At 39.0% G+C, this 23,106-nt stretch overlaps 1 protein-coding gene across 1 annotated transcript in view; it reads left to right on the top strand.

Moving 5' to 3' along the window:
• Window positions 1-23,106, top strand: part of TMEM245 (transmembrane protein 245) — an 89,305-nt gene that overhangs the window by 47,019 nt on the left and 19,180 nt on the right. The window contains exons 12-13 of the mRNA XM_061995605.1: window positions 7,117-7,239; window positions 13,533-13,678. Of these exons, the coding sequence (XP_061851589.1) occupies window positions 7,117-7,239; window positions 13,533-13,678 (269 nt within the window). The remainder of the gene's footprint in view (window positions 1-7,116; window positions 7,240-13,532; window positions 13,679-23,106) is intronic.

The following is a 23,106-nucleotide window of genomic DNA, read 5'->3' as shown; positions in this document are numbered from 1 at the left end:
CATCCTCCTCAATAAGAAAAGACAAATGCAAGTATTTCACTTCAGGCTTTTCCCAGAGTGGAAGAAACTTTCATAGTAGAGCTGAAAGCATATAATTAAATCTCTGGTGTATCTGTGCTGGGGAATTACTGACATTCATTTATTTTTTAACATATTCATCAATTCAGTCTGTATGAGGATAAGATGAAGCATAGAAGACTTCTGTACCCTCCTCAAAATGTACTGTTCGTTATAGTGGTTATACTTAACACTAGTTCGATGTAGACAGACATTAATTATTTTTAAGTAATTCATTATGTAAGCCGAATTATGTAAATTGCCGAAAAATGTAATATGAAGATAAGCTTTTCCAAATAATTGATTTGCTTTTTTCTAAGAGCTTTGGTGTTAGCAGCACTTCTGCCTTTCAGCTTCAGGTTTTTATCAGTATTCTTTAGAAACAGTACTGTTATAAACCAGTTTATCCAATGATATGTTTCTGAAGTGGGATTTCTTTCATCCTATTCTTCGTTTGGAGAGATAACTAGAGTGAATCCTCACTTATGCCTCAAATTTTGCATCCCATGCTCTTTTATAAGGTAGTTTTTCAGGTGAATGGAAAATGCAGTACATAGCTGGACTATGATTTAATTTCTGAAAAATAAAAAAGGTAATTCCTTACCCACTCACCTGCTTTTCCATTCATACCTTTTCTTCCATTCCTTGAGGGCTTGAAACCTTGAAAAAATAAATTACTGCTAGTTGATGCAGTGAATGATGACTCAGATCTCCCTTGATGGTGTATGAGTCATTGCTAATATCTCCTTAAACTGATCTTGCTTCTTACATGAGAATATTCATCATTCCACCACCAGCCACTATCTCATTCAGAGATTTCCCAGACAGGAAGACAGAAGACCTTCTGTTAAGACAAACACAGCCAGCTTAAGCACAGTGAAGTTTACTGTCCATGCCTTAAGCATGACTGTGTCCAAAGCAATCCAGTTTCAAAAATATATTAAGTTACCATCGTAATTTTTTCTGGCCATGAGAATTTCTTCAAGTAATCTCCTAGGTTAATACCTCATACAATCTATCCTTCACTATCAACTGCCATGCTTTTTTTCTAGTAAGAAAAGCATTCAGAGGTTTGGTGTCCTTGTCTTCCTAATGGCTGTTGTAGTTTTCAGGGTAGGTGAAAATGAACCTGTCGTGGTTTGGCCCAGCTAGCACAGCAGCACCACAACAGTCTCTCACTCGGTGCCCCCATTCACCCCCATCCTCGTTAGGATGGCAGGGGCCCCAGCGAAATGGGAGTAAAAAGATAAGCAAGGTTGTTGTGGATTAAGACAAGGGCAGGGAGGGCTCACTGCCAATTATGGTTCTGGACAAAACAGACTCCAGTACTCGACTTAGAGAGGAAAGTAGGAAAGTTTATTCTACAAGAAATGGAACAGAGTAAAAGCGAAAAGGGAGTAGGATAAGAGAAAATTACAACCAGCACATTTAAGATCTCCCTCCCTCAGCCCTCCCTTCTTCCCGGGCCCAGCTCACTGCTCCCGATATCTCTACCTCCTCCCCCCTCAACGGCTCATTGGGGCAGGGAGTGGGGGATGTGGTCAGTCTCTCACAGATGGGCTCTGCTGCTTCTGTCTTCTCAGATCAGGACGACTCCTGGCATTCTTCCTCTGCTCCAACACAAGGTTCCTCCCCCAGGACACAGTCCTTAACGAACTTCTCTGGTGTGGGTTGTTCCCAAGAGCTGCGGCTTCTGCAGATACAGGGTCCCTCACATGGGACACAGTCCTTGGTGAATATCTCTGGCATGGATTCTTTGCCACGGTTGCAGTTTCTGCAGTTACAAGGTCCCTCCCTTGGGACAAGGCCTCTTCTGGGCATAAGTTTAATGAGCTGCTTTGTTGTGGGTTCCTTCCCACAGTTACAGCTGTGGATTTTGGGTCCCTTCCTTGGGACACGGCCTCTTCCGGCCGTAGTTTAAAGAAGAAAATCACTGCCCATGGTTCGGGGTCTGTAGTGAAGTGATTGGGTCCCTCCCATGGACACGGTCTCCTCTGGCCATAGTCACTGTCCCTGGCTCAGAGCCTTTAATGAAGTGAATCGCTGCCCCTGGTTCACTGTCAACTTTATCAAAATGAGTCTCTACCGCTGATGCGGGGTCTTTAAAGAAATGAAAAGAAATCTCAGCTTCACCAGTTCTCTCCATACAATGCAGGGGAGTCTGTGCTCCAGCACACCTCCTCCTCTCTTTCATCACTGACCTTGGAGTCCGCATGGTTGTTTCACTGTTCCTACTCCTTGCACCACCACCAGCCAGAAGAAGAAGGGACAGAAGAAGGAAGAAACAAGAAAAAGGAGGAAGAAGCCTCCTCTTCCGGCTTCTTCTTAAAAAGTGATCGTGGAGGCATCTAATTGGCTCAGCCCCAGAAGTGGGTCTGGCTCAGAGCTGGGGAGGGTTGTGAGCAACTTCTTAGAGGGGCCATCTTTACATCCCCTTCCCCCTTACCAGAAATGACTGTCATGTCAAACCATGACAAAACCTCATGCATATTTTTAAAGAAGTTAATTTCTTTACAATCATGAAATCAAAACATGATGCTGGAGGACAGTCTTTTTTCTGTTGCTGTTTTGTCCCAATTTCATGTAAAGATCAAGCAAAGATGTTGTTTTCAAAAATAAGCTGTTGAGCCCTGAAGCACTTACCCAGAGCTTTATCGGTAAAAATTTGTTTGGAAATTGGCTTTTAGTTAGAGCAGGAAGCCTTTGATCTTGTGCACACTATTATTCTTGACAAAGTCCATTGCTTTCCTTTTACATTAAATGTTTACTGACTTGTTCTGTTGCTGTCCTTTTTGACTTGTCAGGACAATTTGTCTTTCTGAACAGAGAGCAAATTAAAACTATACAAAAGGACAAGTTTTTTTTTTTTCATAATATCTCTTTATATCCAGTTTTATTCCCTTTGTAATTCTGTTAATGATCTCTATAATCAAATTAGGTATCTGAATTTACGTGGTCTCTAGAAGTTTGTTAGCTTGGAGTTCTCAGCAAGTAACTTGTTTTGGTGAACTGTTTTTTAAACCTTAATTTCAGGTATTGACCAGTTTAAATGGCCAGTAGAACACCTTAGATGTCTAAGAATATTAAGTGCAGTTTTCATTTCTTGCCTGTTACAGGTTAGAGAGGTACAGGAAGGGAGTCTTGAATTCTGTAGAGCTTTGTAACTCTTTTAAACACTAATATCTTAAGGCTACATATTATGCAGTTTTGAGGAAAGAGGTGTATTTTTAAGTTACCTAATAACAATAATATTAAAAGTATCATTATTGCATAAATATTCATACTTAGTTGTATTTTCGAAAACTTATCTCAATTGGCAATGTGTTAGAAATTATTTATCCATAGTAACTGACCTCATTAACTCAGCCACAGTATGCTCTGAGAGTCAAACGATTATGAACTTAGGTACAGGTACAAGTATTTTGATTTTTTTTATGTGTTAGTGAAGTATTTAAGCACTTTCTGGTACAGTGTTCGGTAATGATTAATGTCTGCTGTATCTATCTTCTCATCCCAGTGATAAGACACTTGTGTCTTGAGATTTTAATGCTTACATATGTATAAAGACAAACTTACTCTATAGTTCAAGATGAGTTCTAACAGCTGCACTTGCCTTCTTAAGGCATACCAAAGCTGAGTGAAAAACACTGTTCATGCTTACTCCAAAGCAAATGCTAGTGATAACTAGTTCAATGGTTCCAGTCAATGACTCTGCTTAACAAGGATGTTGTTCTAGGAGAACCATTCTTGGATATGGATTGAACCAACTGATACCTACACTTAAACTATCTGCAGTTGTATACTCTTGATTGTCATCCCGTTAGGCTAAAGCTTCCAGAAAAGTGTTAAACAATTACAACCTATACAGGAGGAACATACCATTTCAAAGGAAACTTTCCCAGCCCTCTCAGATGTACACTGTTTTGTAGGCAGGTGGAACAAGCATCTCCCCTTGTGAACTGCACACCAGTATCAGCTCAGCTTACATGTCACAAGCGACAGTGTGCGAGGGAGGGAATTAATGACTGCTGTAATTGCTGTTTACAAGATTCATAAATCAGACTAGTTTTAATATTTAAAACTTTCCTAGACCATCTTTCATTAACAATGCACTTCATGCTAATTTTTATTGTTATGTAGTCAAAGTGGTCAGTCCTTAGCAGTCATATTCTACATGAGCTATGAGGATAGAATACCATCGTGGTAACACCATAGTTGAGACCAATAGCTGCTATCTTTGGTGGTGTGAGTCACAGAAGTAAAAGTGAAAAAGCTCAAGGGCTCTTAAATAAGAAAGACGGAACCAAACTGGACTTTACATCTTTCCTCGGATTTAGGAATTTGTCTTTGTATAAGGTGTTTTTATTCCTGGACAATTCCCACTCCTGATCTCTGCTCTGGACTATATGCTGAGTGATATTTTGTGGCATTATCTACATCTAGTAGCTGAGAGACCCAGGAGTCCTGATGTATAATGGAACGTGAGCCAGCAATGTGCCCTCGTGGCCAAGAAGGCCAATAGCATCCTGGGGTGCATCAAGAAGAGTATGGTCAGCAGGTTGAGGGAGGTTCTTCTCCCCCTCTACTCTGCCCTGTTGAGGCCTCATATGGAGTCCCGTGTCTGGTTCTGGGCTCCCCATCCAAGAGGGACAGAGAACTTCTGGAGAGAGTCTAGCACAGGGCCACCTGTTCCAGGGGACTGGAACATCCTTCTTGTGAGGAGAGGCTGCAGGAACTGGGACTGTTTAGTCTAGAAAAGAGGAGACTGAGGGGAGATCTTGTTAATATTTACAAATATCTAAATGGTGGATTCCAGAAGGTTGAGGCATCCCTTTTTTCAGTGTTATCTAGTGACAGGACAAGGGGTAATGGAAAGAAGCTGGAATACAAAAAGTTTCATTTAAATGTAAGAAAAAAACTATTTTACTGTGAGCGTGACAGAGCCCTGGCACAGGCTGCCCAGGGAGGGTGTGGAGTTTCCTTCCTTGGCAGTCTTCAAGACCCGCCTGGACATGTTCCTATGTGACCTGATCTAGGTGAACCTGCTTCAACAGGGGGTTTGGACTAGGTGATCTCTAGAGGTCCTTTCCAACCCCCACGATTCTATGATTCTATGGTTATTTTTCCAGGCCATGGCAGGTGCTTTGCTTTGTTGCTTGCCTGTCTATGGGGTTTTTTTGGTAGTTTTTTTTTTTTCTTTACCATTCCTTAATTGATGTTGCATTTTCCTAAAGCAAAAGCAGCCTTTGTTTTCAATATCTTCTTCCTCAATGAATTGCTTTTGTTTCAGGACTCTTTGTTTTCAACCTCTGTCCTTTCAAGGCCTTTACTTCTGTTCTGTGATTTAAACTCAACACCGTAATAGGAGACCTGGGGCACCAAGCGATCATTTACACACCAGGTTCTAGTAGCAGATTTAAACATTTGGGACTGGAGCCTTGCACAGTTAGCATACAAATTACAACCTGTTATTTGCAATAGGAGTATTATTTTTACTGAATGCCAAATGGCCTCTACTTCACCTACAGACATTTCCCACAAAAATCACTGTCCTCTGTGTTTACAGTCCTCATACTGTAATGTATATTTAATAAAGTTACTTGGCAACCACATGAACTTAAACCATCACTGCATGCCCGGAATGAATTCCTAATCCATAGAAGACAAAAGAGGACAGGTACCAATGGGAGAACATTTTTCAGCAGAACATTTTCTTCTAACCTCACTTGGATTCTCAAGAGAGACTAATAAAATGGTTTTCAAAGATGAGCCTTAAAATTCATGACTAAGTAGATGTTTCTGCTTTTACTATGTGTTGTCATTCCCTATCACTTCTTGCAGCATTTATTCCCCCCCCCCAAGTTTATGCTTAATAAATTATCTTCTACCTATTTCACTCAGTTCCAAATGAGAGGTGATTATGTGGCTTACACTCCTTTGCCTGCTCTGCAAATGCCAGCTACTGGAGTGGTTTGGGGATTTCGGGTTTTGGAGCTTTTTTTGTTTTATTTCAGTCTAATTGATTAAGATATTAATTAAACTAGGAGTAAGTGTTGCTAGTTTTGAGGTCTCCACTTAGAGCTTTGAACCTAGAAAAGGGGTTTTGTGTCAAAGCTTTCACAATTTTTCAGTTATATTAGTCTGAAAGAAAGCTTGGCTTTTTGTTTGTAACATTGCTTCAGTTATATCTTTGAATCACTTTGATTAATACAGTCTTACTCTTTCCCTTCTGAATGAAATATTTGTTATGAAACTAGAGTGCATTGTATTTAGGATGCCTCCATGTGCTGTGCTGTGCCATGCCATCCGTACCTTTGTCCTTAATGTCTCATCAAGTTGCTGCCATATTCAGATTGATATGTCTTTTGCATACATAAACTATTTTGACTCTGGGAGATATTCTGTGTTTAAAGACATGTCCCAAAACTACTCTTTACTGTCTGTAACTAATAAGTAGTCAGTTTTGCAAGCCAGTACAAAATGTAATTATTGTCTAGTATTGTTTGACTTATTTTCCATAATTTCTTGACTAACCGATGCATCTCTACTCAAAACCACAATTTGTGTAGTTGTCTACAGATACAATAAATATTATACATCTCATTACCATTAAACCTTTAAAAATATACATATTAAAACAGTAATTCTGTTATTTGATTTTTGTGATGTTATTCCTTGTTCTTGATGTTTTCGCATTTTTGCTTTAGCAAAGGTGAGCTTTTCTCTCCCAAGAGCTGCTTTCAATTGGTGGTGATGTTATCCACAATAAACAACTGTCACCACATGTAGATTCTTTGCAATTGTGCATAATGAAATAATTTTGAGCATTGGGAGAAAAATTCTAAGACCCTGTAACTATCTGCCTAAAAACTTGCCTTTGCTAAAGTAGATGTTTTGACTTGGTACTACCTACTGTAATTTAGGAGCGAGGGAGGATGGTTTTTTTTAAAATGTCTTCTTTATATAGCTTGATGGAGATGAATCACTCTGTAAGGAGTTCTCTGTCTTGACTAATACCATCTGGTGCCTGACTGTCTTTGCTTCCCCCTCCTTTTCCAGATCCTGGAGTCTCTGTGGATAGTGATGAGTCGCAATGTGAGCCTCTTGTTTACTACAGTTACAACATTAGTGACAATCGTCTTCCATAGTGGGACAGCTCTTCTCAATTTTGTTCTTTCGGTGGTAAGTAGTGTCGTTAGTTTACGTGGTCCATTTTACTAGAGGAACCTAATTGCACATGTTATAATAATGAAAAATCAAACCTAAAGCATTGACAACATCCTCTAACCTTATCTAATACTAAAATTCTTTAAGATTTTGCAAATTAAATGTTTTCAAGCGATCTATGTGAGCAGATTGTTGTCTTGTTTTTATGTAACCTCTGTGAGCTCTTACTTGTAGAATACTTCCTACACAAAGTTAGTTCTTATTAATGTTATTGCCCACACTGAGAAGTAGTCTCTGAAACCTTTCTTTTGAAGGTGTTTTCTTTAAAAGATTCAGTTCAGGATTCTAACACATTTATTAGGAAACAAAGTGTTCTGCCAGTGTAACTTCATTGCCTTTTATGATGCTTGCTCAAGAGGAAGGTATCTGCAGACAAGGATGTAAAACTGAAATAACATTTAGCAGTATTTGAACTGCATGAAGTCTCTTCAATACTGAAGAAAGAATAGATCACAGTATGACTTAATGCAGTGGCTGTCTTGAACTGAAGAAAATCACTGCTACTTAATTTTTTTTTCTCTAGTTATCTTTCAATTAGTAAAGAAAAGGTTGCATGGGACCGTTTCATTTTTTTTCCTTCCAAGTCCACAGCTTCATCTGTGATGGCACAAAGAGAACAGTGTCTGGGAAGTCAGCATACTTAAAAATGACAAGTTTGATTAATAATTGCAGGCAATTTCAGTGCATTTGTTGCTCAGAAATGAAGTTTAGCAATAGGTGCCTAATACCAAGTTCATTACATTCTAGATAGGCAGCATTTGAGCACATTTTGGTTGTTACTGTCGTCTGGCGAGCAGTGTCAGATGAAAAAAGCTAACTCTTTTGAAAATGTCATCTCCGTGACAAAAGATATATTTAATGAGTTACCAAGGAAAGGGTTTTTTGCTAAAAATGGAACAGAAGTAATTATTTTGTTAGTCTAGATAGAGCTGTGTTTAAAAGAAAACATTACTCCAGCTTTAACTGTAGTCTTTATTTTTTCATTTTGCAGGTTTCTTAGTTGCTGCAGAAGTGTTTTTTCTAGATTGAAGTGGCATAAACTACTTTTAGTTTTCCAACAAGTTAATTCCTTAAGTGGTTAACTTTTCAACAGATTACATTTCAATCCAGTAAAAAAAACAGTGCTTTAAAACATAGTAATAATGGACACTTTGTTCAGGACTTCCATTTTGAAAAATTCATCTTCCATCAAAACATTCAGTAGGCAGTAATCTGTGTAGTGTATGTTTCCATGACCCAGTAAGACTGTATTCAGATCCTTCATATGTTTAAAAATTATCATTAGTTACAAGGGTCCTGCTTCTATTTAACTTCTGAATGCAAGTTCCTGTCCATACACACAAGCACATGGGTTTGTATATATGTCTTTGTGTGTATGAATATGTATGCACACATGTAGACTCAAACATGCAGTGCACACACAAACACACACATTCTGCTCATATTCTGTTACAAGGATTGAAAGAGAAATGCTCCATCTGGCTGATGGTCATCTACAGTCCTGTGAGGCATATGCAAGTTCTTGACAGTTTAAAAAAAAAAAAAAAGCCAAGAACAAAGCTTTTGGGCAGAGAATGGTGTGTGAAAGACGGGTACAGAAATATTTTCCAAGTCTATGCACCTGATGCACAAGCCACCAAGATGATCAGGGGATTGGAACATCTTTCATATAAGGAAAGGCTGCAGGAACTGGGGCTGTTCAGCCTGGAGAAGAGGAGACTGAGGGGACATCTTACTAACATTTACAAATATCTAAAGGGTGGGTGTCAGGAGGTTGGGACATCCCTTTTTTCTGTGGTGGCTAGCAACAGGACAAGGATTAATGGGATGAAGCTGGAACACAAAAAGTTCCACTTAAATATAAGGAAAACTATATTACTGTGGGGGTGATGGAGCAGTGGAACAGACTGCCCGGAGGGGTTGTGGAGTGTCCTTCTCTGGAGGTCTTCAAGACTCACCTGGACATATTCCTATGTGACCTGATCTAGGTGAACCTGCTTCTGCAGGGGGGTTGGACTAGATGATCTTTAGAGGTCCCTTCCAACCTTAACATTCTATGATTCTATGTGTTTCTTGATATATGTGGAAATGCTGAATTACCATTTTAGGTGTAATGTTTACCTGTAGCTTTCTCCTTCACTTCAGTCTTTCTCCTCTTAAACTGAAATATTTAACATTTTGGGCTACAGAACAGAATCTGTAACAAGAAGTAGTAATCCATCAATTGTTTAACAACAGAAAGACCTTATTATTTTATCTTTGGCAAATTCTTTCTTGTAGCCATCATCAGAACCTTGAATTGCTGCTTAGGAAACAATTTAGGAAATGCCTGAAATCTCAGATATCCTGTAAAAGAGATATGAAATCTTTCAGTCTCTGGTTGATAAAGGGTAGGACGTGACTTTTTTGCTCCTGAATGTACTGTTGAGGCTATTCTACTTGCTCTAAGAGTCAACAAGGCACTTGATAGTATCTTACTGTACTCTGTGGGTACTGCTTCTTTTTACGTTTCTGTACCTATTGAGCTAATGCAAGTATATTAATTTCCCCAAATGCAGAAAATCTAAAATTCAGATGATTTTGTATGGTACTGTGGTTACATGAATGTTGTCTTAACAGAAATTTAATTGTTTGTATCATTTCCTAGCTTGTAGTTCAGTTTAACACCATTTTATTCCATTGCTATTTATCCTCAGCTCTCACTTTGGCTTTTACAATTGAGGTGGGTATGTGTATGTTGGTGTCGTGGTTTAGGCCCATCAGGGAACAAAGGCCACGATTAGCCTCGAGTACCGAAGAGGCTGAGGATTGCTCGAGGGCAGGGAGGGCTTAATTGCCGCTTAAGGTTCAGGACAAAACAGACCAGGCTACTCGGTTTGGGGAAGAAAACAGAAAAATAATTTAATGCAAAATCAACCAAAACATAACCAAAATGAAACAACCCAGAGTAATACATCAATGGAGAGTCCAACCAGCCTTTTTAAGAACACCTTCTTGCCACCCCTCCCCTCTTCCCGGGTTCAGAGCCCTGATCCCGGTGTTTTTACCTTGCCCCCCCCGAACGGTTCGGGGGGGCAGGCAGTGGGGGGTTCAGTTAGTCGGTTTCCGAGAGCTTCTGCCGTTTGTCCCCCCTCAGGACGGGTGAACTCCACGCCAGTCCTCCCTGCAAGTCCGTGGGGTAACTCACAAGCATGGCAGACTTGCACGGGCTGCTCTGCGGCGCGCAGGCTCTCCAGCACGGCCTGGGCCATGGCCATCTCCCCACACAGTCCCCCGCCCGTCCGGGCTCACCCACACGGAGCTGTTGGTGGCTCTCAGTCTTGCCACGAATCTCCATAGGTTTCAGGGGCACAGCTTGTATTCTCGCCACGGCTTGCAGAAGGGTCTCCGGTCTACTGCTTCTCGTTCCTTCCTCCCTCTCTGGCTGAAGGGTCCGCGTGGTGGCCTCCATCTTTTATCACTCTCCACCTCCCGACTCGCATTTCAAATTCCCGTCCCCTAAATAGTGATCGCAGAGGCGCCAGATTGGCCCAGCCGGGCCGGAGGTGGGTCTGAACCTAGGAGCCGGGGGAGGGTCTTCACTGCAACCCGCTCCCCCTGTTATCAAGCCAAAAGCTGCTCCTTGCTAAACCACGACAGTTGGTGTGCTGTTCCTCTTTAAGAAAGCAAGTTTCTTCTGCAAACACTGGGGGGAACAGCTTTTCCAGTCAGTATAGGTGCTGCGTGTGTGCTACTTGAACTAACCCCCAGCTGTTACTCTTAGCCTAACTTAAGTCAGCTCTGGATGTTTCTCCTGTACAGAGAATCAATCTTTGCCTATTTGCTGCAGTTAATTTGGTTATTTCCTGGCCACTGTATTGCTTTCAAAAGATAACAAACTCAGAAGTTAACTGAGAATGTCCTAATAAAACAATGGAGCTGTTCTTCAGTTTGCTTTCTGAGTGTCAGAAATGGATATTGTATTTAGAGCAATATACTGCCTTCTGTCCTGAAAACTGCACTGCAAGAAGGATGTGTGGACAGATTCCAGTGGAAGAGAAACAAAACATCACCTGGATGCCTGTTCTTTGGGAGTTTCATAGTGAAATAAGGAAGTATTACAGTAGCTTAGGAGAAGTGGCATACTTGCAGCGTCACAGAGGATGCTAAAATCAGGTTCAAGTTTTACGATTGACTCATTTGAAATTGTAACAAAACAGCTAATATTGCTCTTGGCACTGCATTATTTTCCGTTAAACCGAGACCTAGTTCAAGTTTTGGGTTCTGTTTTTTTTTGTTTGTTTGTTTTGTTTTGATCTCACAATGACAACAGTCAACAGACAACAGACAACAGTCTTCTGTTTAACTGTACTGACATAATTACTTGGTTTAGTAGATTTCAGTTTATCACCCAAGGCAGAAGTCACACACTAGGGAATACGGAATACAGCCTAAACCTATACATGACATTTTGGAAAGGGGATGTAGTAGGTGAACAGCTGAGTGTGACTTCCGAGATAAAGGCTAGAAGGGCGAGAACAAGTATTAGTAACATTTCACTGAGTGGAAAGGAATTAGCAGTAGAAGCAAATGGATAGCATTATTGAGACTCATAATGGAATACTTCATGTTCTGCTATCTGCATTTTTTTTTTCTGAGCATGTTCAGAGAAAATGTAGGAAAAGGGCATGAGATGTCTGCAGGCTGGATAAAATGCTTGAAAGCAAGACAATTATGCAAGTCAGGCTGTTTGACTTATCAGAAGACGAAGATGTGGTTTATTCTAGCATATGAATAGGTTGGAAAAAAAGGAAAGTGAAAGGATTCCTTTTAATGTTATGAAGAAAGAAGAAAACATCTAAGGCTTTCAGATGAAGCAAATATAATCCATTATTTACTTTTTTGGTATATAGAATGAATTTTCCTTGTTCAAGGTATTCTGCTTCAAGCTGGACACGTTTCTGTGGTGTGTGCTTAGCTCACTAGCAGGAAAATAAGGAAAACATAGTAGACTGCAACGTACAGGAAACTAATACAATCTGATTGTATTTTGTTGGTCTTTAAGCTGATAAGTGGAACTGCCGTCACTTCTGCTGAGACTCATTTTCAAACTCATAGGAGTATTGAGGCAGGATTGCCAGCCTAATAAGTAATTTCCATCTGATTTTCATTTTTGTTTAATTTCTCTTTGGTATCCAGCTACATAATGAATCTTGAGACAACTCAGATTTCTTTGGGCTTGGATTTTTTTTTAGTTTTCTCTGTTTTCCTATGGACAGATGTTACTATTCAGCAATTCTTTGATTGCTAAACATGCTGGAAAAAAAACAAAAAACAATTATCCAACTAGAATGTTAATCTAGATCTTGAACTAGGTTGTTCTAGTTATTTTGACCTAGATGTGACTTTGGAAAGAGGCTGAAGAGGGATCAGAGTTTTATAGCAATTAGCTATAACTGTGTCGTGTTTTCTTCTGGGACAGAGCTAATTTTATCCCTGGTAGCTGGTACAGTTCTGTGGTTTAGATTCGGTGTGAGAATAAAGTTACTAACACATGGATGTTTTAGTTGTTGCTAAGTAGCACTTATCCTAAGTGAAGGATTTTTCAGTTTCTTGTGCTCTGACAATGAGGAGGTGAGCACAAGAAGCTGGGAAGTGAGTATGGCAAGGAGTGCTGACCCCAGTTAGCCAAAAGGCTATTCTATACCATAGCACGTCATGCCAATTATATAAATTGAGGGCAGTCAGCCAGGGGTGCTGATTGCTGCTTGGGCATCGGCCAGCAGGTGATGAGCAACTGCATTGTGCAGCGCTTGGTTTCATTTGGGGTTTGTTACTTTTTTTTTTTTAAAGAAGTTATTTTCCTTTTCATTACTATTATTGTTGTTATATTTTATTGTTACCATTTTTATTTTAGTTTTTATGCTGTTCTTATCTCAACCCACAGTTTTGTTATTTGTTTTTTGTTGAGGAGGTTGGTTGGTTTTTTCCTTTTCATCCCTGATTCTCCTCTCTCTCCCAGTGGGGATGAGTGAGCGGCTGTGTGGTGCTTAGTTGCTGATTGGTTTTAAACCATGAGAAACTGTTAAGTCCTTTGTGGAGAAGAGGAGAAAATGATTCTTCTGACTCTGTGTGTTTCTTTAAATCCAAGCTTGTGGAATAGTATTTTTTGCCTTTCAAATGAAGTTCAATTTCTGAAGCATAGTTGCATGCTGTATGTCTGGAAAAAAATATTGCATTTTAATTTAAAACTCCAATTTGTTCTGCAGGTGATTTTTCTGACCACATTATTCTACCTGTTGAGCTCCAGTGATGAGTATTACAAGCCAGTAAAGTGGGTGATAAGCCTGACACCTTTGTCTCAGCCAGGTCCCTCCTCAAATATAGTTGGTCAATCTGTGGAGGAAGCAATAAGGTACGTTGTTGATTTCTTACCCTTTCTGGAAAATTCTTTTTTTATGATATCCAGTTACAAATACTTAGCAATTGCAACAGCTCATGTTTCAAAGACAAGTCGCAAACCTCAAAGATTTTCAAGAACCTAGCATTGATGATTTTCCTCCCTTGATTGTTAAAAGAGCAATTTGATTAGTTTTGACTAAAAAAATTTTCAGAGGTCTGTACTGTAGTGAATGCTAGTATTTTATAAAGCTGATACACGTGACATCCCTAATACAGCTGTGTTTGCAGCTGTGCTGACATTAACAGCTACTGCAGCTGAGTAGGAGCACATTAACACAATAAAACAGCTGAAATGGAGAACCTGACATCTGCGGTGTACACATTTCAGAGTTACTTAGTTTGAACTATTTTTAGTGCAGTCTTGGGGACAATGTGCAGCTTACAGCTGAAGTGTATAAGATAGGCTTCTGGAGTGCATCTTCAAGTTCACTTTCATTTGAGAAAAAGTCTAATTCGTGATTTCTGTGAACCAAATTGCACCAAAGGGAGCAACAGGGGAATGCTGTCCTTATCCCACCAAAAACACTACTGTACTGAATGCAGACTGCATCCACAGTGTGCTTCATGCTTAGTTACCGTTCTTATGTTTTGCTTCTAAACTACTATAGTAACTTAAGGAGATTTTTTTTTTGGTGTTTTAAAATACAGTTCACTGAGATTTCACAACAAAGCAATTTTTGAAGTGGTAATGTATTTGATTCATCACAGATGAACTGAAAGTGTCAACTTTCACCAGTTAGCAGCTTGAAACACTAACATGTTGGTAATGTTATAAATGGATTTTAAATAAGATGTCAAAAAAGTCATAACTCACTTATTAAGAAAAAAACTTGATAAACTGGGCAAAGTCAACAGACTCCATGCTAAGTTCTATGCAGCCATTGTCTCATACACCACTCTTTGCTGTGCCATCTTCCCCATACATAGAAAACATGAATACACATCAGACCCATGATCTAGTAAAACTGCTTTCCAAACTCACTGCCAAATGTTTACCATTGTTGTGTACTATACAAGTGAGCATTGTTATCTGTTACTGGAATTATGCCATTTCTGGGTATATTTGAACAATTTTACACATAGCACTGTGTAAAGTCTGGAACAACAACAGCTGCTGGAGTTGTTTGAAATGGACAATCCAGGTAGAAAGCAAGAAATCTGGAATTCTACCAAAAGTTAATAGCCTTCTCTTGAGTGACTGCTATTGAGTTTTCATTGATAATGTGGTTAGTACCTCAGTTCTGTCTCTTCAGAAGAACGTGAACTGATTTATAAACTGAATTTTTTTTCGTGAATTGTACTCTTTAGCCCTTGGTAGAGGGGAACAGTGTAAAAAAATAGAATATGGCTTCCTGAGCTTGGATACTGTTCGAAGAGGATGGTATTAAGTACAATTTTAAGTTTATAGGTTTGTGAAACAGGTGACCCAAGATATTTATTAGAGTTTAGAATGGTGGAAAGAAAGAAAATAATGTTAGAGAAGCCACAGGAAAATTAGTAGGAAAGAGCTAGCATGCATCAGTAACTGCAAGTATGATGAGAAAAAGCCAGTGTCTGGAGAATGGGAAATGTAAAGCTGCTTTTCTTAGACAAGGAAACTCAGTCTGTGCATTCACTAAAGTACCCTGAGTCAGTGATTCATGTTTGTTTGGAGTAGCCTGTGCTTGATGCAGGACTTAAATTCTTTGAAATGCATCTTCGGAGATTTTCAGAAGTTCCACACTCTTGTTCAGTTGTACCTAAGGATTTATAATGATGCTTCTAGATCAGCTTGCTTCCCACTGAATACTTGTGATATTCGGTATATAGATATGAAGAGTGTAGTAACAAATTCCCATGAGTTTGCATGCCCTGTGAGCTGTTTCTTTTGTCACAAAGTAGCAGCTATATTTTGTTTTTGAAGATGAGTTGTAAAGGAACCTAAAAATAGTTTATTCACCTCGCGTCTAAAAAGCACGCAAAATGAATGTTACTGCTTGGTAGTAGGATGGGAGGACTTTGCAACAGCATGAGACAATGTGAATTCAACCTCAAAATACTCACACAAATTGACCAAAGGTTCAGGTTATGATCAGGTTATAAATCTTGAAAATCACCAGCTATGTCTCAGCTCCCATCACTCTTCAGCAGAACATACACATATACAAAGCTAAGACTGCATCTAACGAGTCCTGGCCAGAGGGCAGGGATCCTCCTGGCAGGAGAGGTAGTTACATCTCTTGCTCGTAGACCAAATTATGTCAAAATACTTTCTTCACTATTGTCAGTCGCTTTCATTGCTCTTTTAAAATTTTAAAATGTGTTCATAAAAATCACTAGGCAACTTGGATACAATAACAGAAGTCTCTTCATTTGTGTCCTTTGCCATTTATTTGAGAGGGAAAGACCAAGAGAGAAGGGCAATCAGCAAATGATTTCTTTAGCTAAAGAAATCCTTAACTTGAAGTTGTTATCCAGCAAGCACCTAATCAAACCGAGACCTTTTCCCATTGCAGCTTCTCTCATCAGAGCTATGTTGTGATTTTTGTTGTGTATAATACAAGTAACTAGAGATTTTACAATTTTTTTTTTAAATTCCTTTACTGATGAGTGTACAAAGACAGTGTCAGGTCTCTACTCACATGGATTGATTTATGAGCTTCACTGGGGTAAGAACAGCTTTCCATACACTTTTGAGCCAAGTATTGAATCTGACTTTCTGTCATAATACCTCAGATGTTAAATTTGCACTTGAGTAGTGGGAGACAAAAAAGATGCAGTTGTAGTGACACTGCAGGAGTTTTAAAGGAGTTGGAAGGAATCCAAGAGTTACTTGCTGCAAGCCATGGGACAAAATAATAGAATCATAGAACTGTAGGGGTTGGAAGGGGCCTCTAAAAATCACCTAGTCCAATCCCCCTGCTAAAGCAGGTCTGCCTAGATCAGGTCACACAGGAACACATCCAGGTGGGTTTTGAAGACCTCCAGAGAAGGAGACTCTACACCCTCCCTGGGCAGCCTGTGCTAGGGCTCCCTCACCCTCACAGTGAAATAGTTTTTTCTTACATTTAAATGGAACTTTCTGTGTTCCAGCTTCTTTCCATTACCCATGGTCCTATCACTGGATAGAACAGAAAAAAAGTATTAATAAGGTCCTTCCTCAGTCTCTTCTTCTTCAGAGTGAATAGCCCCAGTTCCTGCAGCCTTTCTGCATAAGAAAGTTGCTCCAGGCCCTTGATCATCTTGATGTCCCAGTGCTGGACTTGCTCTAGAAATTCTCTGTCCCTCTTGAGCTGGGGAGCCCAGAACTGGACACAAGATCCCAGATGACACCTTACCAGGGCAGAGTAGAGAGATGCTTTCCAGACATTTGATTGGATTGATTTTCGTCCAGGTCAGAAGGGAGACAAAGTGCCAGCAACATGTATTGGGTAGTGGGAACCAGCAGGGATTTGCTAAGAGTAAATGCAGTTTTGTAAACTGTTCATAAATCAATTTTCCCAATTTTGAACAACTTTCATTATTAAAATGCTCCTGTTATTTTAGAGTAAGCACTTGTATGTGCTTTGTTGCTTTATATTGCTTTTTGCTTCCTGTGATCTGCAGGGGGAGAGGGCAGGTCAATATTTGCGTGATGACAGGAAGATCATTTCCAAAGGCATGTGTGAACACAGGGTTTTCTGACAGAAGAGTGAAGTAGTCATGCTACTTCACGTAAAGCAAGTAACTCAAAATTCACAATGTCAAATTAGATACTGGAGTTTTGTGTGCTGTTGCCTACAAATGAAGTGAGAAATAAAAATTTATGAAAAAGGTAATAAATTCTGAACACTGCTGTTGCCTCAGCAGCAAAAAAAAGCTTCTGTTCTCTAATAGTTTTGGTCTTTCATGCTCAGCTAGTTTATCTGTTTCTCTTTTATCTTTGGTTTGCAATCAATCTTATATCTTTGTTACTCCAGTTTCAACTTTCTTGGTGTGGCCACACTTCATTACTGTTTCTTCTTCTCGATAATCATTTGCCCTTTGCCTTTTATCCCTCCTGGTCTTTTGGCCTCTTTTTTTCTTTTTAAAATTTTTCTTTTTTCCTGTTTTCTGTAAGTGGATATTAGCACAAAGATATGCTGAATTCTGAAGGTACTGTGCAAGAGTCTTCCTTGACTAGCAGTGGTGTTTAGTAGCCTATGAATATACTAAATAGATTATTTTCTTTCAATGAAACTGCTAAAAGTCATGTACAGGAACCAATGGAGAAAAGGGAATAGGGAGAAGACTGATGGCTGTGGCAGAAGGGTTATGCCAGAGTAGGTTGAGCTGCAGGAATTCTTTCAGCGGTGCTTTCAGTTTTTGGAAGATGTCTAGCTTTAGAAATGTGAGGACCATTTGGACCAGTTTACTGTATCTAGATAATTTTTAGTTGTCAATACTAGTTAGTGACATTTTTCATTGTAAATAAAATTATGTTAATAAGGTGGTGTTTTGAGAGTTGGGAGGAAATCATTAACTGCACGTATCAGTGTGAGATTTGTTTTGTTCGGAAAGGTTCTATAAAATGAAGTTAGTTCAGAAGTCATCTATGTAACTGCACAAGTACAAAAATTAAGTCCTTTACCCTGAAACAGAGAGGTGGTGCTCTTGCCTGGATTTTTTGTTTGTTTGTTTTCCCCCTGAATGGATGAATCAGTAATTCTCCAATTCACAGGTCTCCAAAGTAGTAGCATGCACACCTTTGCCTGAACCATTTTCCTTTCCCTGAGCAGCATGCTGTTCTCTTCCTGAATGCACCATACCCTTCTTCCCTGAAGCTCCCATTCTGCTTGCTCTGGTGGAGATATTGCACATTACTAAGTTGCATGTTGTCACGGCCTCAGTGCAATTTAGTGTGTGCGATACTTTCACATGAGTGCATGCACACGGGTATGGCTGTGGCTTAAAGTTACTGCAGCTTTCAATTTTGGTGGGGCCTAATTACATTGTGAAATGATCTTAAATGCGGATCAGTATTTTAAGTGGTGCCTTGAAGAATGTGTTAGTGGAAGTTTGTTCTGTAATGCCAGGAAGATGAGCTCTATTTGTTTTCAGTTCGAGAAGGGTTATCATTATTAGCATCATTTTCTTCATTTGCCATGTACACCTCAAATTTGATCAGATTTTTCATTGGTTATATAAAAGTTACTTAAAATACTAGGTGTTTCTGAAGAGGAAATAGTAATCATGTCCTTAACTGAAACTTGCCAGAAAGTTAAAGAGAGATTTGATATTAAGAAAACCTATAGTGCCTTGGAGGCTAAAATAGGTTCTTACTGCTTTTTCAGCTTTTATTTATTAACATTTAAAGAGAGCTGAAATGAGCTACTGTGCAAACAAACCAACCCAGCTGTTTAAGCATGTAGCTGGTTTGCTGTGGCATCCTGGCAGTAATGATGGAGAAAATGAGATGGTGATACAATTCCCACAGAAAACAATAATCTTCCAGCATGTTAAGCTAATGCTTAAAAAAAGCAAAATGTGTGATCTTGTTTGTTTTACTGCAACGTTAATTATATCTTTCAGATTAATTTTTCAAAGACAACTGTTAACTGATTATGTTTTGACTGAATTTTTGCATGCAGTGTATGTTCCTTAGAACCAGGAGTATCTTTTGCAGAAGTCTCTTTTGTCACAAGAATGCATTTAACAGGATCTTACTGAAATTTTCTAAGCTCTACTTATGATGCATGTTATGAAATGGGAATAGAATTGAAAATGAGTCTGTCTTAATGAAATAATTTCCTAGTCTAAAAATGGGAATAACATATGCTTTGTTTTCATTAATGGGAGAGAGAAAAGCTTCAGTTCAGTTACTGAAACAAAAGCAGAATGTGGTCTGTAAATCTAGAAGAGATACTGCAATGTTTCAGTATGTTTGCAGGACCAAATTGCAGTAACTCTAACCTGATTATCGTAGACTAGAATTTATTGGCTTATTGTTTTAGTTGCAACAACCAACATGACTCACTTGCCCACAACATTGTTTTATCCTTAAACAGTCTACCAAATGGAAAAAAAAAAGATTTGTCTTTACCTATATTTCCTTTTTCTATAAAAAATATTTGTTCTTGTTAAGTGCAGCTATCTCTATATTGCTGTACGTACACATGATTTTAAAATAAGTTATCCGAAGAATAATTTGAAGAAAGACCTATTCTAAGAACATTTCAGAAAATAACAGATTTGCTCGTGCTTAATCTATACTCTCTTTCTAAATTTACCTGAAACGATGAAAAAATGTTCCTTATTGTACACACGTAATTTGGGTCAAGTGTCTCACAAAGTCTGTAGGAATTTTACGTTTTACTACTCCTAATTCACAAGATTATGTAAGTGCATTATCTGATGCTGCAACAAACAGTTCCATTCTCTATGCTATGCAGACTGCTGTAGTGTATTTTCAAACACATTGGCAAGTTATTGAGGGCTTCCTTGTTTTAAAACAGGCAGTGCCAATATTCTGCCATTTGCTTCTTTTGTATTCCAGATGGCACATTCTGTGTGTTCTAACAGCAATTTGCCGTAGTACATTTTTGCAGTTTGTAATTCTATGACTGTCCAGTTTGAGACAGAAGGTATCTGTAAACACATAGAGGATATGGGAGGGGGCGGGGGGGTGCGCACACATTAAACCACAAGCAGATTTACAGTTTTTGAGAATAATGTAACAACATTGCATCTTAGGTATTAGTCCTTTAAATATGTTTTGGACTTATACAACTATGTATATACACTGCTTTTTTTTCTACAAGAGTAACTTGTTTTAACAAATATTTGTATGTCAGAACTTACACTCTTTATTTTAAGGGAAGTGTTGATATGTGACATAAACTGTGACACTTGCATGTGGAATTTGGTGGAGCTCGTTAGTTTTCCTCTTTGCTTCTAAGGCAGGCCTAGTAACTAATTGGGAGAGATGGAAAGACAAATGTTGCTGAAAGAGTTATTAAATATACTGGGAAGAGATCTTCTATCAGGCATTCTTAAGAATAAAAGGATATACTATGGGAATGATTTTTAGTGTAACATTGAGGATTCTATGCTTGCATAGCTATTAAGTCTTTATATGTGTGCTTAAGGTTGCAATATGTATTATTGTAAATTGGTTAGATTTCTGCTATTTAAAATACAAATTTATTGTAATGTAAGAGGACAGCCTGATGCAAGATTTCCTGACATTTTAAAGATTTAACGCCACAGCTTTAACTTTTTACTTTTTTGTTATTTGTCAAATTTGTTACATTGTAATTTGTTTAGTTATAATGTCAATCTGTTATTTATTCTCTCTGCTCACATAAGCTGTCAAAATGCCCTCTTCTCTATGGTTATTATTCAGAATTTTATAATAGTAATAATCTGGATAGACTGGGAGTTTCCTAATATAAGACTGTAATAGATCTTGAGCTTTATTCAGTCCAGCAAGCTGTTGCTCTCTCTAACTGATACAAGGGTCTAAAAGAATTACATCCATACAAGTGGTGTAGAGAATTATAAATGTTCACTGTGCAGTATCAGCATATGCTAACATCTAAGAAAGTCTTGAGTATGGCTAAAAGGAAGATTGACTGCAGAGCTGAACAGTGAAGTAAGGAAGGCCAAGGAGAGGAACTACTATCCTTTAAAAAGCTGATATTTTAGCTAAATGAAGAAAGCAAAAGGATCATCAACTTTAGCAGATAGTATTAAGCCTAAAGGAGCAGGGAAGAGAGAGTTTTATTCCTTTGCTCAAAGCTCCACAAGATGCTATTAAACCGAAATAGCATTTTTCCATTGCATGAGCATGAAGCACTGTGGGGGAATGAGGGATAGCAAGGAGTACCGAGCAACAAGGCTGCTACAGGCTGGGGGTGGGAGGCTGGTGGGTAAATGAATGCTGTGTTGTTTGTTACTGTGAAGGTAAGAGGAGAGAGTCACATTCTAAACCCCTTTTTATGGGTGAGCTGCAGCAGAATGTCAGAAATTATAATGTCCACAGGCAAGGATGTAGGAGAAACAGACAAAATAAGCAGTAGCACGTTACTGAGAGTGGATGATTTTAACTCACCAAATTAAAATCAAGGGGGGGGGATATAATGTTCCAGGGAGCTTAGGAAGTACAGACATGTAAGCTGAACATCAGGTACTGTGCAGCTTAGTAAGAACTGAAGTTAAAGACATGCCACACCTGGTGAATATGATATGGTTGCAAAGAATCAAGAGAGTTTTCCCAGAGAGAAGTTCTGCCTTACTGTTCATGTTTTTTTGAAGCTGTCGTCAAGCAAGACTGTTAATAAGTTGATCTGGTTTCCATGTTCTAGTGAAGTTTCATAAAGTCTTTTTACAGCATCTCTTTCCAAAGACTTTCAGGGAAAGTAAGTAGTGGTGAGGTAATAGAGAAAGTTTCTGCATGGTTAATTAATTGGTTAAAAATATAAGAACAAGAGATCAGGACTAAATCATGGTGTTGAGGTAGGACCTGTACTATCCCATCTATTCATAACTGTTACGGGAGAGTAGTAGAGAGTAGAGTAGAGAGGAACACCTCACTGATGCTGCAAAACTATTTGAACTAGTAAGGATGAGGTGGAATTGCAGCAGGATTAAGGACAAACTAAGACAGTGGCAATGTCTGAGGAATAAAATGACTGATTAAATGTAGTGCAGATGAAAATTATGCATGTGGGTGAAAACCAGTCCTAAATTAACCATGAAGTGATGGCCTCTGTGCTGTTACTGCTTGGGAGCTCTATTATCAGGTAAGCATGCTAGCTCAATGCTTGGTGATACTTAAAGACATCTGCCAGGCATATCAAACATTAAGGTTTGTTACAACAGGCATAGACAGCAGAAACAGAGCATATTACTTCCATTGTATGAATTGTATGATTTGCCTATACCCTGAATTGCTCTGTGCCACGCTGGTTCCTGCATCTCAGAAAGCTTGGAGGGCAACAAGGCTGATTTGAAGAACAAAGGCACATGTCATTTTCTGCACGAGAAATGACTGGTCTGGGTGGGACTCTTCAGCCTGGAAAAAGGGTGATTGAGATTTGCAAAATCAGAACCAGTGTGAAAAGAGTGGCTTGGGTTTGGGCTGCTCATGATTGCTTCCAACATAAAGTGTTTGGGATCATCAAAAAAAGAAGCTGACAGTTTAAGAAAGGTGTGTTGGTTCATGTGACAGACCGTAGACATGGGGAAGTTCTTGCCAAAGATTGTTGGAGTTGCAGCAGCTTGCAGCATTGGACAGGGCTAAGAATAGACATTAATTTGAGGAATTAGTACGTAGACAGGGTCATGATAACCTCTTAGGAGGAAATGGAGACTGGAAGAATGTTTAGAGTGATTATTAAATATATTTGTCCTATTTCTTTTGTTCCCTTAGCATCATCTTCT

The sequence above is a fragment of the Colius striatus genome, chromosome 4, assembly GCF_028858725.1.
Source record: "Colius striatus isolate bColStr4 chromosome 4, bColStr4.1.hap1, whole genome shotgun sequence".
In the NCBI taxonomy this organism is placed as follows: domain Eukaryota; kingdom Metazoa; phylum Chordata; class Aves; order Coliiformes; family Coliidae; genus Colius; species Colius striatus.
This window is presented reverse-complemented; position numbering and strand designations above follow the sequence as displayed.